Source organism: Colobus angolensis, unplaced genomic scaffold, assembly GCF_000951035.1.
Source record: "Colobus angolensis palliatus isolate OR3802 unplaced genomic scaffold, Cang.pa_1.0 Scaffold124, whole genome shotgun sequence".
Classification (NCBI taxonomy): Eukaryota; Metazoa; Chordata; class Mammalia; order Primates; family Cercopithecidae; genus Colobus; species Colobus angolensis.
Window position 1 is genome coordinate 6,755,387 of NW_012113586.1, and position 24,080 is coordinate 6,779,466.

Consider the following 24,080-nt stretch of genomic DNA (forward strand, 5'->3'; position numbering starts at 1 on the left):
ATTTTTAGTAGAGATGGGGTTTCACTGTGTTCGCCAGGATGGTCTCGATCTCCTGACCTCGTGATCTGCCCGTCTCGGCCTCCCAAAGTGCTGGGATTACAGGTTTGAGCCACCGCGCCCGGCCAGGAATCACTCTCAATGTTACCTCCCCAAAAGAGCTTCCCCCAAACTTAATGCATCCCACTTACCACTACCTGGTACTTTCTTTTTCTTGTACAATTAGATCTTAAGATCCAAGAGATGCCAGGCACCATGGCTAACACCTGTAATCCCGGCACTTAGGGAGGTAGAGGCAGGAGTATAACTTGAGCCCAGGAGTTGGAGACCTGCCTGGGCAACATAGTGAGACTCCGTACTCCTCAAAAAGCAGGGAGAAAAAGATCCAAGAGATTGGGGAATTGTGTATGTCCTAGTTAGCACTATGGTCCTAGTGCTCAGGAGTATACCTAAGCACTTAGTAGGTACTTAAATGTTTGGATGAATGAATGTTTATATAAACATGGGATCAGAATGTACATGTGTTAAGTGTTCAGGAAAGGAAGGTAAGATATACATCCCTGAACTTAGATTGCTGACAGTCAAGGGGAGGGTGGAAAATGAAGTGTTAATAACACAGAGTATAAGTGCTGAAATGGGGATGCAAAGCTAAGGGAGCACGTAGCAGGAGTAGCTATCCAGATTGGGTGGGGAAGAAAAGGCTTTCTGAAAGAATGACAGTCTAAGTATTTTGTAACTTTCTAATTTTTATGTCAGTTTTTTCATCTATAATATTACTTATTTATTTATTTTGAGACGGAGTCTTGCCCTGTTTGCCAGGCTGGAGTGCAGTGGCACGATCTCAGCTCACTGCAAGCTCCACCCCCCGGCTTCACGCCATTCTCCTGCCTCAGCCTCCCAAGTAGCTGGGACTACAGGCGCCCGCCACCACGCTTGGCTAATTTTTTGCATTTTTAGTAGAGACGGGATTTTACCGTGTTAGCCAGGACGGTCTCGATCTGACCTCGTGATCTGCCCGCCTCGGCCTCCCAAAGTGCTGGGATTACAGGTGTGAGCCACTGCGCCCAACCATCTATGATATAATTTGTAATGGCTGGGTAGTATTTTATAATATGTAACTACCAGAGGTTAATCAGTCCCCTGTTATTAGACATTTAGAGCATTCCCTATTGTGTTGTTTTAAATAATACGATCATGAATATCTTTATATGATCTTCAATTATTTTCTTAGATAACTTTTACTTGGAAGTGGAATTTCTGAGTCTGGGGATTAGAAATATTTTTTAAGACTTCTGACACGTATCATGAAATTGCCTTTCAGAAAGTTGTACCAGTTTAGTAGCAACTTACTACTTCCAGCAACAGTAGTTGAGAATGACCAGAAACCACAAACTTTGCCAACTTGATAGGAAAAAATGATATCCCATGGCTCACTTTGCCTTTGTTTGATTTGCCTGTATGTATCATAGTAATTCATAGGCCGACAGCAAAACACACCCAGCTTAACTTTAAATTTTATGATGGTAACTGAACAAAAAGATCTATGTTGTTAACATAGATTTCAGAATTGTCATATTTAGCTATCATATAATGTTTCATACCATTGCTATATCATGATTTATTTAACCATTCTCTGTTTTTTGGATGCGTGAATTCTGATTTTTCTCCATTGTCAGTAATACTGCTTTGAAAAATGGATACCTTCAGTTCTTTTAATCTTTTCTTCAAACCAGAATATTATTATATTTTAAAATCTCTGTCTCATTTGTTTTCTAACCACGTAAGTTGTAATAGCAAATGCAGATCAAATACCTTAAGAAGCTTGTATGTTGACACTAGTCCTAGCAACTAACTTCTTTTTAATTATTGTGGCCAGAAACACCAGATGAAAATGGTAAAACCCAGAGAGCCGATGATTTTGTCTTGAAGAAAATAAAGAAGAAAAAGAAAAAGAAACACCGAGAAGACATGCGAGGAAGACGCCTTAAAATGTACAATAAGGAAGTACAAACCGTCTGTGCTGGCCTGACCCGCATCAGTAAAGAAATTCTCACCCAAGGACAAATAAATAGCACTTCAGGACTTAATAAGGAGTCCTTCAGGTATCTGAAAGATGAACAGCTGTGCCGATTAAATTTGGGCATGCAAGAATATCGGGTACCCCAGGGAGTACAGACACCTTTTATGACTCACCAGGAACATTCTATTCGTAGAAATTTCTTAAAAACAGGTACTAAATTTAGCAACTTTATTCATGAGGAACACCAGTCCAATGGTGGTGCTCTTGTCCTTCATGCTTACATGGATGAACTCTCATTTTTGTCTCCGATGGAGATGGAGAGATTTTCTGAGGAGTTTCTTGCTTTGACATTCAGTGAAAATGAGAAAAATGCTGCTTACTATGCTTTAGCAATAGTGCATGGAGCGGCTGCTTATCTCCCAGACTTCTTGGACTACTTTGCTTTTAATTTCCCCAACACTCCAGTGAAAATGGAAATTCTGGGCAAGAAAGATATTGAAACAACCACCATTTCAAATTTTCACACTCAGGTAAGATAAACGTTGTTAAAAATTATTTAGTAAATACGTTTCTAAACAGAATTAACCTCATTCTGTTGCACAGCACGTACCAGCACATTTTTGGTAACAAATTTATGGTAATAAAGGTGCTTCAAATTGTTTGGCTCTTCCTTTCATTGAAAAATCTTAATTACTGAGTTCTTTGGGGTGGGACTTCTTATTTACTGGAAGGAATGCTTTATACTAATGTTATGTATCATTACAAACCTTTATGGAAAACTAGCTTGAAAACTTAACTGGTCTTTCACAACTCAGGTAATGTTAGTATGGAGGATGTGATTGAGATCTGGTAGTCTCAGAATAACTTTAGTTAAGGTTTGCTTTTATATCATAATGAAACACATGAGGGCATGGGCCTGTTTATTTGCCAGGTTTTTGGAGTTTTTATATCTCTTTCAGTAACTTGTTGGCAGTCCATCCCAGAAATATACCCCAGTTGTGTGACTTGGAAGTGTCATTAGGAAGACCGCTATAGCCTCTGCTCCTTCTGCCTATGCATTGTTGTAGGTGAAGACATTTTTTGAAGCCTTGCTTGGGCAGCTAGGCTTAAGTCAGCAGGGAAATGTCTGCTTCTTAACCAGTGGTTTTAACCAAACATTTTTTTCAGTGAAGTTATTTTAGGGCATAAGAAGTTAATAATGTGTCCTAGTTTTTTTTCTTACTTGCTTTTCTCATAAGAATTGAATATGAATGGTCAGCTATAAGTTTGTGCAGTATATATTATAAATTCAACTTTAGTGGAGACTTTCACTTTTTAAACTTTTATGATTGTACGTTCTGTTTTTTCAGGTTGTCTAGTAATTTGCTGCCATTCTTTTCCCTTAAGATTTTTTTTTTTTTTTTAGGTAAATAGATTGTTGCCATAAAGACTCTCAGCTGCCTGAATTATAGTGGTTTCAAGCCACTTAGATTTATTTGTAACCTCCTCTAACTTGAATCTTTTTAGTGAGTCTTACCATCTTTGCCTCCAATGAGGGGAGTATCCAGTTTAGATTTATGAGCTTCAGAATTTCTCTAATTGAAGTTCTCTCTGCAGTAGAGAGAGCAGGAGCAGCCAATGTGGAGAGGTCGCAAGATGGGGCTGCCCACGATGTTGGAACACCATGTGCAATAAAGGGCTTCGTCTTGGATTTTGGCCTTGTTACCACAACCAGGTACCGAAGTGCTGACTTTTGTAGTAGATTTTCTTTTTTCATTTTCCTTTTTTTTTTTTTTTAAGTTTTGCCCTTTGAAAGTCAAGGAATTCTATTTTTATAAATACTGCAGATGAGACCGAAAACATTTCTCCCAGTATAGTCCATAATCCCCATAAGTTGCCTATTTAACAAGGAAAGATATCGCTGAGAGCAGAATCAACATGCTATATCATTTTTTTAGTTTAGAAAAATGCAGCAAATTTTCTCTTTTGATAGACCAACAAGCATTTCTGAGAAATAAGCCAGAAATTTGGGGGAAAACTGTCCCAGTTTTGTAAGGGTGACTTTTTAACATTCGTGTTAGTTAAAGTGGATCAAATTTGTATGTCAACAGACAGTATCCAATCTAAATAGTTAATAAAAGAAAATATCTTGAAATATTCCCTGCTGATTTTTGTCCTCCAATTAATTTTTTAAAATGGAGCTGAAATTTAAATGACTGTACCAACAACTTACCTTGATATTTACTATGAGATTTAAAAAATAACCACTTTTTAAGAACATATCAGATTATTATTAGATTACATATTAAACTCTTCAACCACATAAGAATATTGAGGACTGTTGAATGAGTCCTGTGCTCTCGTGGTCCTGAAACTTAATTTGATTTATAAATTTTCAGTCATTAGAGAAGAGTATGGTGTGGATATGGGAGGTTTGATTAGCCCACTAAACTTTTAAGTTTGCAACTTTAGCAGATGTTGGAATAGAAGTTAACACAATAGTTCAAATGTATTTAGCACTTCATGGTTTATAGAAATGCTTTCACATTCATATCTGAATATTTGAAACAACCCAGTGGGTAGGTAGGTAAGCAATTTTAGCTCTGTTTCCCATGAAAGAAACTGAGCCTGGGAGATATTCATTGTTTGTTATCCAAGGTCATATAGCTAGTAAGTAGAAGAGTCTAGATGCAAACCCAGGCCACCTGAACAATGTTCACATCGTTTTACCATGGAGAAGAGATTAGTGCTTTTATTTGTCTAACACTGTGGTCATTGAAATTAAAGTATCTCCGTGTGAAACAGCATGCAAAAGGCTTTGTTTCTAATATTTTTACCAAATCCCTTTAGATTGTTGGGAATTTAACAAATACCTAGGGTAGTTTGGACTTACGTGAAGTCTTTTGACATTTTGTGAAGTTCTGTTAAACCTAGAAATAAAGTCAAGTAAATTTTTTATTGCTTTAGAGACAGAGTTATTGGAAGTTATTTATAGTTTAAATGTGTAGCCGTAATAATTATTTGTGACTATTTCAAGATCGTTTATTCAGCAAGCACTTGCTGAGAAGCTACCATGTACTGGGCACTGTGTCCTGTTCTTTTTTTTTGAGACAGAGTCTCGCTCTGTCACCCAGGCTGCAGTGCAGTGGCACGATCTCAGCTCACTGCAAGCTCTGCCTCCTGGGTGCACGCCATTCTCCTGGCTCAGCCTCTCAAGTAGCTGGGACTACAGGCACCCGCCACCATGCCCGGCTAATTTTTATGTATTTTTAGTAGAGACGAGGTTTCACCATGTTAGCCGGGATGGTCTCGATCTCCTGACCTCGTGATCCACCCGTCTCGGCCTCCCAAAGTGCTGGGATTACAGGCGTGAGCCACCGTGCCCGGCCTAGGGCACTATGTTCTTAAAAGGACTAATTGATGAGCTCAGTCTAGTGGGGGAGATGAGTAAACCAGCAATTATAATACAGAGTACTATTTGAGTAGAGGTATGCATAGGGAAAACCCTATAATAGAGGGAGCACTGTCTATGGTGTTACCTAATGCAGACTTGAGGTAATTAGAAAAGGCATGTTAAGCCATGTGATGCTTGAGTAAAATCTTGAAAGCATGTTAATACTTAACTTGGTAAGAACATTTTAAGCGAATAACAGCCTATGCAAATACACAGAGGCATTTAAGAATGTGGCACTTAGAGGGAGCTACAAATAGGTTGACATGGCAAGAGTATGCACTCACTGTTAAGGGATGGAAGGAGTTGAGACCAGAGAGAGAGCGAGACATGATTAGGATTATGAAGAGCCTTATATGACATGCTTTTAAAAAGTTAGTACTTTTTCCTAAAGATAATTGGGAGTCATTGGTGAATTTTAATAGGGAAATGCTTGCTATTCATTTGTTTGCAAGATTACATAATAGTGTGGAGGATGGAATTGGTGGTGTAGGATAGGAGATTGGAAGCAAGAATATCAGTTAGTTACGATAGTAACCAGATCATAAATGCTCCATGTCCAAACTGGTACTGACATTAGAGAGAAAAGAAAGAAATTTGAGAAATAATTAGAAGGTTGAGATTTAACTAGTCTTGGTGAGAGAGAGGGATAGTCTTCAGATGTGGTTTGGACAAATGGGTGGATGGTGATGCTGGTCAAAGCCAATACAGGGTTGAAAAAGCTAGTTTCTAGGGCCCAGAGGGTGTTGATGAGTTCAGTTTGAGGTATCTTGAGTTGAAGGTACCTGTGGGAATATACGGTTAGAAATGACCATTAGGAGGCTGGGCATAGTGTGTCACACCTGTAATCTCAGCAGTTTGGGAGGCTGAGGTGGACGGATTGCTTGAGATTAGGAGTTTTGAGACCAGCCTGGTCAAAGTGGTGAAACTCCATCTCTACTAAAAATTCAAAAATTAGCTGGACATGGTGATGGACGCCTATAATCCCAGCTGCTTAGGAGGCTGGCTTGAACCCGGGAGGCAGAGGTTGTAGTGAGCCAGGATCGCGCCACTCACTCCAGCCTGGGCGACAGAGCAAGTCTCAAAAAAGAAAAAAAGAAAGAACTCTTAGGAATTGAATGTATGGATCCAAGTTTGAGAGATTTGTCTAGGTTGAAGATGCAGAAGTTGAACCCATTAATGCAGGAGATGCAGAGATGCAGAAGATGGAACTAGCAATAGCACTGGAAAGGAGTTGAAACTAAGGGTGCAATCTTGTGATGCACCCACAAGTATGATGAACATGGGAAGAGACCAAAAAGAAAGACAGGCAGAAGAAAGACTAGAAGTTTTCTACATTTTAGGAATGAAGTGTTTATTTCATCCATATGAAGGATCCAGAAAGTAAGGATGGGAAAGTGGTAGGTTTATCAATTAGGAATTGAATTGGGGACGTTATCAAGATTAGTGCTTTGCAAACCATGGGTAGCTAAATACTATTGTAAATTACACCTTTTCTTTAGGACCTTGCTACTAAAAGTCTGCTCTATGTATGAATTTGGCATCACCAGGGAGCTTGCTAGGAATGTAGACTGGGCTCTTACCTAGATTTTCTGAATCGGAATCTGCATTTTTAAAAGGTGATTCAAATGCACATTAAAATTTGAGAAGCTTTAGAACTCAGCTCCTCTAAGCAGAAGAAAGTAAAATGTAGGTTTTGTGCAAAAAGAATGAAAACTTCTGTTATTTTTATATTTTTAAATTATTGTGGTGGCTAAAGCTAGGATCCACATATAGGGTTTTCTTTTAACATTCTAGAAAACTCAAATGTTCTAACACCAGAGCAGAAAAATTTATATGTCCATTGAAACAGTAAGCTGATCCTTGTTTGATTACTTAACTCTCAGTAGTTGATACAGGATACATTTATAAAGTTGAGTTTCCTTCCTTCCTTCCCTTCCGCTTCCCCTTCCCTTTCCCCTCCCGCTCCCTTCCCTTCCCTTCCCTTCCTTTCTTTCTCCTTTCTTTGATGGGGTCTCGCTATGTGGCCCAGGCTGAAGTGCAATCATGAAGTGTGATCATGGCTCACTGATGCCTTGAACTCCTAGGCTCTAGTAGTCTTTCTACTGTTTCTTACTCCACTGTGCCCCAGTACATAAACTTCAGGAAGTGGTGGATCTCAACTTGTTCTTTGCTTTCAGGTGCTATTTCCAGTGCCTCAGCCTTCTGAGTAGAGTAGCTAGGACTACAGGTGTATACTACTACAATTGACTAATTTTTAAATTTTTTTATAGAGCCAGAGTCTCACTATGTTGTCTAGGCTAGTCTTAAACTCCCGGCCTCAACGGATTCTCCTGCTTTGGCCTTCTAGCGTGTTCGGATTACAGGTGTGAGCCACTAGCCCTGCTTAGTCTGCATTTTCTAGTGATGCTGATGTTGCTAGTAAATGGACCACCAAGGCCATATAGGTCTCAAAATCTATACATAAATTATGCAAATAATAACAAACACTAAAAATACAGTGAAGTTAAAAGGGAATTGTTTTCAATATCACCATCTGAGATCTTCTGGCAACTAAGTAATTAAGGGATATACATAGAAGTGTGTGTTATGTGTTTGCTGGGGGGAGGGGAGATTGGCAAATCTGCATGTTTTAAGTATCTTTTTCAAAAATTTGCATATATAATTTTGAGGTTTCACTGAGAATCAAAGCTTTTTAACTTTAGGTAGTTTTATTTCTTATGTTACTTTTATTAGTCTATAAAATGATAATGTTCTGTAGCATTGGTGTGTACAGTTTTAGTGTCTGTGGTTCCAGAGAAAAACAAAAAGTGTTATTCCCTCATTGTGTGTTGGGACAAGGCCTTATATGGGCTAGTTATATGCACTCTGATCTTTGATTAACATCTTATAATGAATTGGTAGTACTAATGAAGAGTAGAACTAGTAGAGTAGTATATAGCTTGGGGAATAACTGAGCAACTCTTAAGGAACTGTATACATTAATGTATTATAGAAAAGGAGAAATAAACATTTTAAGTAGCAGGTTTTATAAAATAAAATGTCATAAATAAAAATGGTAGGCTTGATTCTTTTTTTTTCTCTCATTTTAAGTACTCACTTTGACCCAGTGACACTGTTTTTTCACTATATATTTTAAAGTAGGAATGCCTTTCTATTCACAAGTCACAAGGTTAGGAAGATTGCTGGCTAGCTTTTTCCTTTCTGTGTTTTAAAAAGTCAGCTTGAATAGGCTTCTTCCTAAAAGGTGAGTTCTGTGGAATAATCCACACCCCCTCTCAAACCCCCGTACACAGGGTTTTCCACATAGTGCTTTTTTAGCTTGGTGTTCTCCTGAGTTACTAACAGATTTATAATTGTCCTTTGTAGGAGAACCTGTATGTGTTGGGGACACAGTTGAGCTTACTTAATTCAGAAATTCTTACAGGATAGCTGTGAAGTTGAGTTTCTAATTTCAGCACTACATATGTATTGACAGCATATGTATATATTCAAAGATAATTGTTTAACATTTTATAGATATTATAAATATGTTAAATTTTTATGCAAAACTAACTACTATTTTTTTTTGATAGGTATATTTCTCTTTGATGCCACATCCTTCTCTCCTCCCCACTTTGCCTTCTGATTTTTACCAAAGGCTGCATTTTTCCTGTTGGCGTTATGTCTCCTGCTTCCATGGCAGCTTTAGTTTTTTCTGTTCTTTGGTCTCGTACGTACCTCCCTCGAGTCCTCCCAATACTGTTTCTTCCTCCACTGTACTCTAGTACATAAACCCTGGGAAGTGGTAGAATTCAACTTGTTCTTTGTTTTCAGGTGCTATTTACAGGCCAACATTTCCCAAACTTGCCAGATCCTAAGAATAATTTGGGGTTGCTAGTTCAAATACACATTAGACTCTCGGGTTCCTCTTCTGGAAATTCTGGTTCATGAGGTCTGGAGTGAGGCATGAAATAAGTACCTTGACTGACTTGATTCCTATAATCAGGCAGGTTTAAGAAACACTGTTTTAAACCACATACCATCTACCATTACTCTAGTTCCTTTCATTTGACCTGTAGATAGCATCTTTTTAGAATTTCAGATCATCATAAACTAAGAGATAATCTTATCTGACTTCTGCAAAGTGCAAATTTAAAAAAATCATGTTTTGATTGGTCGTCACTGGGGACGTTGTCTCTTCATAACATTTTATAATGCTTCCCATTGGGTCATCAACATTGCCTGGGAAGCCTACTTCGTTTCTTTGGTTAGCTTGCTTACCTATTCTTCATAAATACTATTTAAACTTTCTCTGTATACATCTTTTCCTCATTCTCTCCTGTTACAGTAGAGAAGATATTCTATCTCCTCCTCAAAGGCTAATTTGTCAGGCTAATTTGTCTACTTGTGTTATGAATACCATCCCTTAGCCTGCTAAGGTTTTTTAAAAACTGTTGTCAAATATATACAAAATTTACCATTTTAACCATTTTAAAGTGTATAATTCTGTGGCGTTGGGTATATATGTTGTTGTACTATTACCACTACCATTTCCAGAACTTTTTCCTCATACCAAACAGAAACTCTGTACCCATTAGCTTAGGATCTTTGATGTCAGTTACCCATTACTACCCCTCCAACCTTTCCTTTCTCCATTCCCACTCCCCACATAACTAAAAGTATAAAATATATTAAGCAAATTTCTGCTTAGTGTCTTTCTCTTTTTTTTTTTTTTAATAAACTTTTCCTTTCTCCCTAGAAGTAAATCTTTATTCTGAATTTGTGGCTTATCATGTCCTTTTATCTTTTAACATTTTACTAATACCAAATGAACATAAAAACAATATTTGTATCTTTGTGTTTTAAAACTATAGTGTATTGTGGGTATCATTCTGCAGGTTATTTTTGTTCAACATTGTTTTTAAAGATTATTATACATGTAACTCTACATTAATTTTAACCATTATATTTAGTATATTGTTGGGCGACTGTATCACCATTTTTGAACACCTTACTTTTCCTCTGCTGTCAAACAAAAGCTATCAACACAGAAGACTTCTTTGTCCAAATGTGGGAGATTTCTCCCCCACAACAAGCAAGCAGTCAGTTCTGCAGCAGACACCAGCTGGATGTCATCCAATTCAATTCCAACACCACCCAGAGTCAGTTTTGGATCCCAAATAGAGGGCTCAGTCCCCAGAATTGACCCCTCCTTCCCACCAGTCACAAGTCCAGGCCTCTGGAACTTCTGACCAACTGGCTTCAAGTTGGGGGTTCCCATGATCCCCCCTTGAGTTCAGTGGATTTGCTAGAGTAGCTCAGAGAACTCAGGGAAATACTTATATTTATCGGTTTAGTATGATGGATATGTTAAAGGGTGCAAATAAACAGCCATATGAAGAGATACATAGGGCGTGGTCTGGAAGGGTCCCGAGCACAGGAGCTTCTTTCCCCGTAGAGTTGGAGTGTGCCACCCTCCCAGCAAGTGTATGAGTTCCTGTTCATCTTCCTGTCTGCTTCCACATGTTCAGCTATCCAGATGCTCTCTGAACCTCTTGAGTTTTTATGAAGCCTTCAGTACGTGGGCTTGATTGATTAAGCCAGTGGCCATTGGTGGTCAGCTTGACCTTTAGCACCCCTCCCTGGAGGTTGAGGGTAGGACTGAACGTCCCAACCCTCAATTTTCTTATCTTTCCTATTATATTTTTCGTTGTCTTTTTTCCTACTTTCTAGGGGTAGATTTAACTAGCTTCTTAATGTTAATTAATGTCAGCTGTAATTTGAGAGTTTGTTCTTGTTCTCTGTTCCTTTTTTAATAACTTCCTATTGTTTTATGGATACAATACCCTTTTTCATCTGTCTGATACTAATTATACTTGTTTTTAAATTTTCTTTTATATTATAAGTTGTTCAAGTTCTTTTTTGTTTTTGTTCTAGTCTTCTGTTTATGTCATATGTTTTCATCAAACATGGTGATCTGTTCATATTGAAACATGAGTCGTCGTAAAACTGGTTAGAAACTGTGAACACATGGGTAGGATTTATCAATTGAAGACTGGATAGGCAATGTGGTCATATTGTGAGAAAAGCTCTAAATATTAGTGTTTAAAGATATTGTTTCTTGGGCTTTTAGTTTCTACAGCTAAAAATCTACCACATTTTTGTCAGGGGATAGAGTAGTTTATATACCTGTCTGCTAGAATTCTTGGAAGGAGGTAGGTGATTGCATTGAACTGGTATTTTACTTAATTCCTTGCTTTCAGTATAATGGTTCTCTCCCATGGACTTGTGCCTTGTATCCTTGTGTCTGTAGTCATTTGGTTCACTTTCACCACAAATAAGGTGAGGAAAAAGGAGTATGGGATAGGGAGGTAGAATGTAAGCAGAAGGGTCTCACTGACTCAAGCAGATTTTAAACCCAACTTTTTTGTTTTTAATTGCATGCTTTGTTCCTTGCTTTCTATAAAACTTAGCCAGAGTTCTCATTTTGCAAATTTCCCTGTACATTTTTCACCTTCCCAAAACATTTTGATAGCTTGTATCTATAGTTTTTACTTCTGTTCTCTTTGAATATTTGGGATTTATAGCCTTGCTATTTTATTCTTACTTGAGTGGGATTTTGATAAGGAATAAAAAAAAATCATACCTTCAGTCTACCATGTTTAAACAGCAGTCCTCTTCACCTTTTCATCTTTATCAGATTCTTTGTATCAGTGTTGAAACATGATCACACAAAAGAGGACTTAAATGGAAAGATATATTACTATGTTCCTGGGGAAGAAGAATCAATATCAGAATGACAATTTCTCCTAAATTATAAATTGAACACGGTCCTAATAAAATAGAAATAGTTGTTTTTTAAGACAACCAAGCAGATACTGAAGTTTATATGCAAAAATAAGTAGGCAAGAATAGCCAGAAAAGAAAAGAAAAAGTGGAGGAGTGCCCTACCTGGTACCAATATATTCTAAAGATTTAATTATTAAATCAGTATAATTGGTTTATGAACTCTGTTCAGCAAGACAGAAAATTTGGAAATAGACTACAGACACTCACCACCATGCCCAGCTAATTTTTTGTATTTTTTTTTTTAGTAGAGATAGGGTTTCATCATGTTGTCCAGGCTGGTCTTGAACTCCTGGGCTCAAGTGATCTGCCTGCTTTGGCCTCCCAAAGTGCTGGAATTACAGGTGTGTGCCATCCGGCCCCCAAACAATGGCTTGAAACAACACAAATTTAGTTTCTTACAGTTCTGAAGGCTCTGAGGGAAAAAAATCAAGTTTTTGCCTTTTTTAGCTTCTTGTGTTTTGTATTTCCTAGCTTGTGGCCCCTTCCTCCATCTTCAAAGTATAATACCCCAGGCTATGCTTCTGTCATCACATCGCCTTCTCAAGTATCTGTCCGCCTCAGTCCTACAAAGACACATGTTATTACATTTAGCCCATCTGGATAATCTAGGATACTCTCCTCATCTCAAGATCCTTAATTTATTCACATCTGCAGAGTCCCTTTTGCCGTAAGGTAACATTCACAGGTTCTAGGGATTAGGTTCTCGGGGTTAGGTTCTTTGGAAGCCATTTTTCAACCTATCACATACTTCCAGCTCATCATGTCCACAACAATGAAACCTGGTCCTCCTCCAGAAGAGAGAGTAGTTTCTCTGTCAGGTTCCAAAGTACAGAAGCTGGTAGTCATCTTTGATACTTCTTTCTGTTATCTATCATATCCAATCTTTGTCCACATCTTGACAATTTTATCTCCTGTATAATTTTTAGATCTCTTTTTTTTCTTTTAAAAATAAGTCCCTGTTTAAAATCAAGCTGTTAGCTTAGCCTAACATTTCTTGTTTGGCATATTATAGAATACTCCTAGCTGATCTCTTTACTTTTTGTGCCCCTCTGAGAAAACTAAACAAACAAAAAGCCAAAGGCAAATTGGGCAACTTTCCTTCTCTTCAGATCCTTTAGTGGCTTTCCAAAATCCTTAATGTGATCTTCCAGGCTTTCCATAATCCAGCCACAACTGTTTTTTTCAGTTTCATCTTTATTTTTCTCTTGCTTTCTGTGTTTATTACCATTAGCTTTCTTTTAGATCTTGGAAAGGGTAATGCTTAAGAGATTTTGTTTCCCTCTGAACTTGTTCTTTAGATCTGAGCTCAGTGTTACTTCAAGGAACACTTTATTCCCCGGATCAGGATCCCATGTTCTTTTTCATAGTGTCATACACCTTACATTCTGAAGATCACAGTTTATAATTAAATGTCTATTTAGATTAGTGTCTGCCTCTCCCTACTAGACTGTAAGCTTCAAGTGGCCAGGAGTAGGTCTGGTTTGCTATACCTGTGTTGAGGACAGTGGCATAAAATATATGTTTATGTGCTATATAATGACGTTTCGGTCAATGACAGACCGCATATGTAAGCTGATTCCATAAGATTATAATGGAGCTGAAAAATTCCTATCACTTACTATGTTTACTATACCTTTTATCATTATTTTAGAGCATACTTCTTATTAAAAAAAAAGTTAACTGTAAAACAACCTCAGGTCTTTCAGGAGATATTACAGAAGGCTTTGTTATCATAGCAGATGATAGCTCCATGAGTGTTACTGCCCCTGAACACTTCTCAGCAAGACAAGATGTGAAGATGAAAGACAGTGATATTGATCATTCACACCCTGTTGTAGGCGTAGGCCAATGTGTGCATTTGTATCTTTGTTTTTAACAAAAAAGGTTTAAAAAAGTTAAAAAAAGTTTTTAAGTAGAAAATACCTTACAGAATAAGGATGTAAAGAAAATATTTTTGTATAGCTGTACAATGTGTTTTAAACTATGTGTTATTACAAGAGTCAAAGAATTTAAAAACTCATAAAATGTATAAAAATTACAGTAAGCTAAAGTTAATTTATTATTGAAGAAAGAAAATTTTAAAAAATTAGTTTAGCCTAAGTATACACTTTATAAAGTCTACAGTAGTGTACAGCAGTGTCCTAGGCCTTCACGTCCACTCACCACTCACTCACTGACCCAGAACAACTTCCCATTCTGCAAGCATGGGAAGTTAAATGTGTTTAGATACATAAAAACTTACCATTGTGTTTTAGTTGTCTACAGCAGGGGTCCTCAGCTGTACTGGTCCCCCAGTACTGGTCTGTGGCCTGTTAAAAACCAGGCTGCAGCAAGCTATAATAGCATTGCTGCTTGAGCTCCACCTCCTGTCAGATAAGCTGCAGCATTCGATTCTCATAGGAGTGTAAACTCTGTTGTGAATTATGCATGCGAGGGATCTAGGTTGCACACTTCTTATGAGAATCTGACTAATGCCTGATGATCTGAGGTGGGTCAGTTTCATCCAAAACCATGCCCGCCAACCCCCCACCCTGTTCTGTGGAAAAATTATCTTCCACGACACCGGTCCCTCATGCCAAAAATGTTGGGGACCACTGGCCTATGGTATTCAGTACAATAACATGCTGTAAGTTTTGTAGCCTAGGAGCAATAGGCTATGTCGTATAGCCTAGGTGTGTAGCAGGCTATACCACTTAGATTTGTGTAAGTACAATCTGTGATGTTCTCAAGCACAAATTGCCTAATGACATTTCTCAGAATGTATTTCTGTCATTAGGTAACACATGACTGTACAATAAACTTGTGGTAAATGAGTGACACCTGCTTTCCTATAACTCATGTTACAGGCCTCCAAGTATTTGAAGACTGTTGTGTCCCTCCTTTAATCTTTTCAAGTTAAATACTTTTGAAATACTTTTGATTTCTTGAATTCTTCCTCCATTTTGTATGGTTTGCAAGTCCCTAATCACTTTAAATGTTATATTTTGGGTGTGCCCTAGTTATAGATATTTTTTAGCCCAGATCAGGAGATCACACCCCAGATGATATCTCTCTGCAAGGCAGAATATTGCCTCCCTCATTACAAAGTATACAAGATATAGGCTAAACAACCATAACAACGAGGACCAATGTGCAGTGGCTAGAACAAAAGTTTCTCTCTTGTTTAGCAGTCCAGAGGTAAGCAACTCTGTTCCTTGTTGTCATGCAGGATCCTAGTTTCCTTCTGTCTTTAATTTTTGTCATTCCTACTGGTGTTGTCATGTACATGGGTGAGACTAGCTCTTTACCACTCTGTGTTTCAGCCCTCAAAAGAGAAAAAGGAAGTGGAGGGCAAGCCACTTCCTTATAAAGGTATGCCCTGAAGATTGCATATGTAAGTTATGTGACTGTCTTATTGGCCCCAACTTAGGTACAGGCCACAGCTAGCTGTCAGGGAGCCTAGCTCATTGGCCATATGCCCAGAAAGTTTTCTAACTAAAAGGAAGGAACACTTTGCTTGTTTGGCATTAGTTTCCTACAGTTGGTGAATGTTTTTTTGTTTTATTTATTTATTTTTCTCTCTCTCTCTTTTTTTTTTCTTCTTGTCAGCCTTTTCAAAAGGTTGAAAATTGGTGCATGTTGAATTTGTGGTCATAATTGCTGTTCATTGTTATGCTGTTTATTATTTAAATGTAACAAACATTTGCATTTATTAAATTTTTTAATGCAAGTGATAGACTGGTAATCAGCAGTTCTTCTCCCCCCCTCCCCCGCTTTTTTTCTTTTTGCCAGTTTGTGGTTGATTACTTCATTTCTAGCCCTAACATACAGAAATTCAACAAATATTTATTACTGCATACCAGGCACTGTGTATTACAGATATATAATATTGAATAATACAGATTGTTCTCTTTCACAGAGTTTGTATTCAAACATATTGCTTGATTTCTTTTGTGAGTGGTTTAAATTAGGGGTTGGCAAACTTTTTCTATTAAGGACCAGATAGTATTTTCTGCCCTGTGGCCTAAAATTTATGTAAATAATTCAAACAACCCAATAACAACAACGAAATAATCTGATTTAAAAATGGGCAAAATACCTAAATAGACATTCTGAAATTTGAAGACCTACAACAGGTATATGAAAAAATGTTCAACATCATTCATCATCAGGGAAATAGAAGTCAGAACTACAATGAGACATCACCTCACCCCAGTTATGGCTGTTAACAAAAAGACAAAAAATAAATGCTGGTGAGGATATGAAAAAAGGAGAACTTTTATATAGTTAATGTCAATCTAAATTAGTACAGCCATTATGGTCAACAGTGTGGAGGTTCCTTAAAAAATTAAAAATAGAGGCCGGGTGCGGTGGCTCAAGCCTGTAATCCCAGCACTTTGGGAGGCCGAGACAGGCGGATCACGAGGTCAAGAGATCGAGACCATCCTGGCGAACACAGTGAAACCCCGTCTCTACTAAAAAAAAAAAAAAAAAATACAAAAAACTAGCCGGGCGAGGTGGCGGCGCCTGTAGTCCCAGCTACTCGGGAGGCTGAGGCAGGAGAATGGCGTAAACCCGGGAGGCGGAGCTTGCAGTGAGCCGAGATCGCGGCACTGCACTCCAGCCTGGGCGACAGAGCGAGACTCCGTCTCAAAAAAAAAAAAAAAATTAAAAATAGAACAACCACATGACCAAGCAATTCCACTTCTTGGTATATGTCCAACTCAAGGAAATTTACTCAGTATGTTGAAGATCTGCATTTCCATGTTTATTGCAGCACTATTCATAACAGCCAGTTTGTTTTTCCTAAAAAAATAGTTGTCCTTGACCATTTTTTGAAATGTTGTTCTTACATCATTTTAATTGCATTACTTCTTACTTCATCCTTTCACAATTCCTTTAGCTAACTCTTCCTCCTAATACCTGTTTTAAGTGCAGTTCTTGGTTCTCTGTCTCTCTCTATTCTCTCTCTCAAGTCTTAGTCACTTAAAAAAGTATATGTTATAGACAATTTGCAAATCTATGCATCTGTTCCTTACCTTTTTTGATCTAGTTATAACTCCAAATCTCACTTATCTAAAATCTGTAAATATTATGTACTTTAGTTCTTTGAGCTTGAAACCTTATTTTGAGTCATTTTATACCATCAAGGAAATAATAGGAGTTGTAGAGGTGGACAGTAACATGTGAAAACTTGTAGAGGCAGCAGAAATTATTTAGAATTTGGGAAATGTATATTTAGAATGTGGCAAATGTGGAGAATGTGGCAAATGTTGGTCTGTTACTCCCTTGGAATAATAGATCAGGAGGGGCTTTGTCTTCCTTAAAAATGATTCTATAGGTAGTATGGAGCTACTAAAGGATTTAAAATGGGAAGGTTTAATGATAAGATGTTTTCCCCTAGATTATTTGTAGCAGTATGTAGGATGGCTCTTGGGGATGGGAATCCTGAAGCAAGGATACTCGTTAAGAGGTTTTACAATTAGGTGAGAAATGATAATTTCCTGAATTAAGGCAGTGGTACTACAGATTTAGTTAGAAGGATAGATTTTGATTAAGTGATGAGGAAGAGGGATTTATCAATTCCTGATTTAGGACCTGAGAACATGAATATTATTAACTGGCGAAGTACATACAGAAGGAGAAAACGAAGGTTTGGGAGGGGAAGGGAAGCTTACAAAAAAAAGAGCTCTGTTCTGTAGGTATTAAATTCTAGGGTGTCTGTGGGCTGCCCAGGAGGCATTTGTATGTAAAGATCTGAATCTGAGGCAAAGTTTTAAGTTAGAGATGTAGATATGGAATGTAGTAGGGTACAGGTGGTAGTTACATCTGTAGTATAATTGAAACCACCCGCAGATAATATGTTGAATGAAAATTGGGCCAACTCGGCAACAACCACGTTTTGGAGAGGAGGAAGCCTGGAAAGGGAAATCAAGAAAGCAGGTGATTGAAAAGCAGTTCTTGAATTTGGCTGTGAAGAGGTCGTCAGTGATTTGTTTCAGGGAAGTGGTGTGGGCAGAAGCCTGATTGCACTGATATGAGATGTAAATAAGAGGTGAGGGTGAGGTGAGGCAGTAGAGACAGGTAATGCAGACTAATATTACAGAAGTAGGATTTTTATGTGAAAAAGGTATATCATGTTGCTTTTGATGGCAAGTTGCAGGATAGTCAATTTTAAAATGGGCTTAAATGATGAAAGAGATTTATTGGCTTATGGAATGGAAAAGTCCAGAGGTGGGATTGATAGTTTGAATGTTTCACGCTTGGGGTTTGCAGGCAGGACTGGTGGAAGGACTGGGATAGAGGATGAGAGTGTGTTTATGAGAGAGGGATAAACCTTGGGGTTTAGCCTAGATATGGAAGCAGCTGGAAGAAGGAGGGGACTGATGCTGAGAAAAAAACGTAGGTCACAGAAAGCCAGCAGTCTAAGTAAAGGAATGAAAACAGGAAGGTTGTGGTTTACTAATAAGGGCTTTCTCTAGCTAGGCTAACTTAGCTACAGTTATCCAAATAGGCTTTATACATTGCAGCTTTCAAAATCCAGTCCTAGTATTTTGTAGCGTAGTTGTTTACTTGATGGCTCTTCTGCCAGGAAATAAAAATTGAACATTGTTAATTCTTTGTCATTCGTGGATATAACATTGGTACTCACACAAAGGTGTGAACCTGAAGATCCTCATAAGATGAGAAGTTTTTCTTTGTGTATATATGAAAATAAACAAGTTGGTCTTGGCAAAATTATGAGGTTGCTATATTTTGTGGTCATACCCTGTCTTTGTCTTCTGTTGTTCCCGCCCTCCTCCTTTTTAGGTTTACTTTTTTTCTCTTTACAAATAAGAAAAGATGCTTCATATTTATTCATGTCACATGTTAATTATTCTAGGTGTTTACCTTTCTAAGTTGTCTTCAAGTTCAGTGCTGTTGAGTTTAGTGGTATTTGAATTAGGTAAACTTTGTGGTGTGATATAAGAATATTAATTCAGTCTCACTTTGTGTGTAAAATTTAAAGTAATATGAATTCCGTCAAGTTAATAATGCATTGAGTTGCATAACCTCAAAGCCAGCAGGCCAAGTGAATTGAAAACTGCCACTTGGCAGTGTACTTCTTTAGGATTGGTCTTGAGTTTTGGCAGCTTTAAATTATGATAGGTCTTAAGAGTCACTTCTGGCTGGGAAAAAGATTTTAAAAAGATTATGATAGGTCTTTAGGACATTTGTCCCATAAAATGCCTGTATAGAGTAAAAGCCTTTCTTAGGAAAGGAATTTCTGAGACTGGGAATAATTGGGAGAGGTGTTTGGGGGAGACTGATACTTCTTTTTTTTTTTTTTTGAGATGGAGTCTTGCTCTGTCGCCCAGGCTAGAGTGCAGTGTCGCGATCTTGGCTTGCTGCAACCTCCACCTCCCGTGTTCAAGCAGTTCTCTGCCTCAGCCTCCCGAGTAACTGGGACTACAGGCATGTACCACCATGCCCAGCTAATTCTTGCATTTTTAGTAGAAACGGGGTTTCACCATCTTGGCCAGGCTGGTCTTGAACTCCTGACCTCGTGATCCATCCGCTTCGGCCTCCCAAAGTGCTAGGATTACAGGCATGAGCTACCATGCCTGGCCGAGACTGATATTTCTTATTACCCCTAAAAGCATATGATTCCTAGAAATGTTGCTGAAGGTTAAATCTACTTTAGTTGTTTTAGAGTACTTAGAAAGGTTAGGGGCCGGGCGCGGTGGCTCAAGCCTGTAATCCCAGCACTTTGGGAGGCCGAGGCGGGTGGATCACGAGGTCAGGAGATCAAGACCATCCTGGCTAACATGGTGAAACCCCGTCTCTACTAAAAATACAAAAAACTAGCCAGGCGTGGTGGTGGGCGCCTGTAGTCCCAGCTACTCGGAGGCTGAGGCGGGAGAATGGCGTGAACCCGGGAGGTGGAGCTTGCAGTGAGCCGAGATCGCGCCACTGCACTCCAGCCTGGGCGACACAGCAAGACTCCATCTCAAAAAAAAAGAAAGGTTAGAAAAATGATTTTAAAAGACTTCCCTTTCTTCCCCTTCCTTATCTCTATATCCCATGGTGAGCCTTTGTTCCATGCTGCCACCCCTGGCATTTTATAGCATGATGATCATACAAAAATTACGGAAAGTAATTCATATGAATATACATAAAGTAATTCTGGCCTGGGTGGCTGCTGCTTAAGAATCATCTGAAGTGATCTTGAGGGGAGGATTTGTAAGGAATTAAGAAATCTTCACCCCTGCTATTTGAGAACAAGATCTACGGCCTTTTTTTCTGTGTATACATGTGTGGGTGATGTTAAATTGTCTATGGAAAAAAAATTGATTCTAAAAACGCTGCTGAAGAACAAATGGTGAAGAATTGTGGTAAGATATCCTAGATGGTCGTTTATGTAGACTGTTTCCTATTAAGGCAAAATAGGTGGTATTTAAAACATTATGGTAGATTCTTTAAATTTTTTTTAATGTTCAATAAAGAGCCATTTTATATAAAGGCACAGCTGTATGTTAGGCTTTTAAATTTAATCTGCATTTTAACAGAGGTAGAAAATGCTAGGTAACTGATCTGAAGTGGAAATTCTGGTTAAATGCAGCATTTCTAGTCTAGTCCATTGCTATGTACAGGATCCGTCTCTATCCTTGAGAAACTCTGAATTGGAGGTTACATAAGATAAGAACATACATGAAATGACTAGAGGAATAGTATCAGATTGTATGGAATTAATTGATAGATTCCATTCAAATGCTAGATAGGATGCTCTGGGCTACATATTTGTATAGGATATGCCCTCAATTCACTAGAGAGTTGATACAGTGAAAATGTATGTTGCCCATTAGACTTCAGAGAAGGGAGAGATCATGGAGTATGACCAGAAAGACTTCTGGAAAAAAAAAGAGCTTTTGAACTGCTCTTTGAAAGATGGATACGATTTGGGTTGACAGAAAAGAGGACATTCCAGACTGGCCAAATTCAAGAGAAAAATCACTGGAGGTAGAAATAAGTATGTTGTAAGTTGAGTAGAGAAAAAAGATTGGGGCCAGGCGTGGTGGCTCACACCTGTATTCTTAGAACTTTGGGAGGCCAAGGCAGGTGGATCAGTTGAAGTCAGCCTGGCCAACGTGGTGAAAGCCTGTCTCTACTAAAAAAATACAAGAATTAGCCAGGCATGGTGGCGCACACCTGTAATTCCAGCTACTTGGGAGGCTGAGGGAGGAGAATCGCTTGAACCCGGGAGGTGGAGGTTGCAGTGAGTCAAGATCACGCCATTGCACTCCAGCCTGTGGGACAAAGAGTGAAACTCCGTCTCAAAAAAAAAAAAAAAAAAAAGATTGGTCTGTCTTGGTAACAGTGAGCCCGGTATCCTGATATCTGGGCTAAAGTGAAGACTTTGAAGCTAGGGAGTACAAAATGAACATGGAAGATTAATCTGACCATGGTCTTTTTTTCTCCCTGCCCTGATGATTTTACTTTTACATGTTTTTTTTCTTAAACAAAAAATCACACTCTAAAATACTTAAAATATTACAAAGTTAAAAAAATCATTTTTAGAGAAGTTTAAGTACTAAATAGATCTTAATGTCTTCAATATTTCTTTGAGATGTTCAGGCTAACTCACACATTGAAATTTGCTTGTGGCAAATGTATTAGTGTATTTGTCAGTGTGCTTGGGTGCCTCTCTGACTTTTTTCAAGGTATTGACCATTCAGTTCTTAGTTTGTAGAAGAAATGGCAACATTGGAAACAATAACCTATTTTAATTCTTTAATTATATTATAGTTGTGCCTCAGTCCATTTTTCCCCCTTTCATTTTATCTTAGGTCAACAGGACATACTGCTGTGGCACCTACCGAGCAGGTCCTATGCGGCAGATAAGTCTTGTTGGAGCAGTAGATGAAGAAGTTGGTGATTATTTCCCAGAGTTCCTTGATATGTTAGAAGAATCACCATTTCTGAAAGTGAGTGTTAATTAAGATTATTAAAGTTTTGATCTTTACTTAAGTGGGCCCTTTATATGTTGAAGAGTATTAAGCTAATATTGCCTATTGAAATTAAATTTATCCAGTGTTTTGCATAGAAATGTTTAGATATAATAATATTGGTATAAAGTACTTAAATTCAATTATTCTTTTTAATATAAATTACTATGTAGCATTTGTTTCTTTATATACAGTTATAAAAAAGTCTTCTTAGAACTTTTATTTGGGTGAGGGGATTAACTTATAAATCACTGAAACGATTTTTTAATGTGACTAATCTGTCTGATTTCTAGATGACTTTGCCCTGGGGTACACTTTCCAGCCTCCGACTCCAGTGTAGGTCCCAGAGTGATGATGGACCTATAATGTGGGTAAGGCCAGGAGAACAGATGATCCCTACAGCAGATATGCCAAAGTCACCCTTCAAAAGACGACGGTAAATATTTCTTTTCTTCAAGTAAACAAAACTACTTTTTTTTAGTTGGTTGCTTATAAAAATGAGCACAGTTTGAAAACCATTTGTCTTGGGCTCCCTTAAGTAAATATTTTAGTTGTCAGTTCCTCGTTTCAGTTCAATCATCACACAGTTATCACAGTGAGGCATTTTTCTAAAACACAAATTTAATTTTTGCTTATTTTTTAAAAACCTGTGCTCTAACTGCCTGCAGGATAAAAGATCAAATCCCTTAGTGTGGTTTACAAGGATCTTTCATAATCTGGTCAGCTGTACCTCTTCTAGACGTATCTGGTTTTAGTCTTCTCCGGCCATACTGAATTCACTTTCCAAACCATAGTCTATCATAACGCTTTGCTTTTGCACTATGTTTTTTTTTTTTTTTTTTTTTTTTCTTGAGATAGGGTCTTACTCTGTTGCCCAGAGCTAGAGTGCAGTGGTACAATCATAGCTCACTGTATTCTTGAACTTTTGAGCTCAGGAGAGCCTCCCAAGTAGCTGTGGCTATAGGTGTGCGCTACCATGCCCATCTGATTCAAAAAATGTTTTGTGTATTTTATTTTTGTAGAGATGGGGGTCTCATCATATTGCCTAGGGTGGCTTTGAACTCCTGGCCTCAGATGATCCTCCTGCCTCAGCCTCCCAAAGTGTTGGGGTTACCATCCCACAGCAAACTTAATACATTTTCAAAACTTAGCTTGAGCTCAGTACAGTGTCATATGCCTTTAGTCCTAGCTACCTGGTAGGCTGAAGTAGGAGGATCACTTGAGCCCAGGACTCCACAACAAGATCCTGTCTCAAACCAAAACCAAAACCAAACAAAACTTAATTTGGATGTCACCTCCTTTGTGAAGTTTTTCTTTCCTCCCTTAGGTAACTTTGCTACAGTGTTCTGTTCATTAAAGTTCTGTTTACCTGTTTTTATTTTTTACTAATATTTGAGGTGTGCTTTGGCAAGACAGGGACTATTTTATTCATCTTTGTCGTCATGACATATACTAGGTAACCAGTATTTGCTACATGAAACCAGTAATGTACCGTAGTACCGAGCCTCAGTAATTCATATTGTGCTAACATGTTTTGTGTTTCAGACTCTTAAGACAAATGTAGATTAACTCACTCTCTAGTACTTTGAAAAATCTAATTTAATGAGACCGAAAATGATTTATACCTGCTTAGACTATGAAAATAGCAATTCAAAATAAGTGCCCAGAAGTGAGTTTTAATGAACTAATCTAAACCTTAACTTAAGACTCATAGGAGAATGATACTTGAGCTAAGTATGGAATAATCTTAGGTACTTGAAATGCATGAAAATACTTTGAGAAAATTATGTACGAATGCAGGGTGGTGGGATGATAAAAACCCAGGAGTTATTTGAAA

General features: G+C 38.1%; 1 protein-coding gene across 1 annotated transcript in view; it reads left to right on the forward strand.

The window, feature by feature from the left end:
* RSBN1 (round spermatid basic protein 1) overlaps window positions 1–24,080 on the forward strand; it is a 51,791-nt gene that overhangs the window by 13,899 nt on the left and 13,812 nt on the right. The window contains exons 2-4 of the mRNA XM_011933139.1: window positions 1,874–2,547; window positions 22,085–22,222; window positions 22,537–22,679. Of these exons, the coding sequence (XP_011788529.1) occupies window positions 1,874–2,547; window positions 22,085–22,222; window positions 22,537–22,679 (955 nt within the window). The remainder of the gene's footprint in view (window positions 1–1,873; window positions 2,548–22,084; window positions 22,223–22,536; window positions 22,680–24,080) is intronic.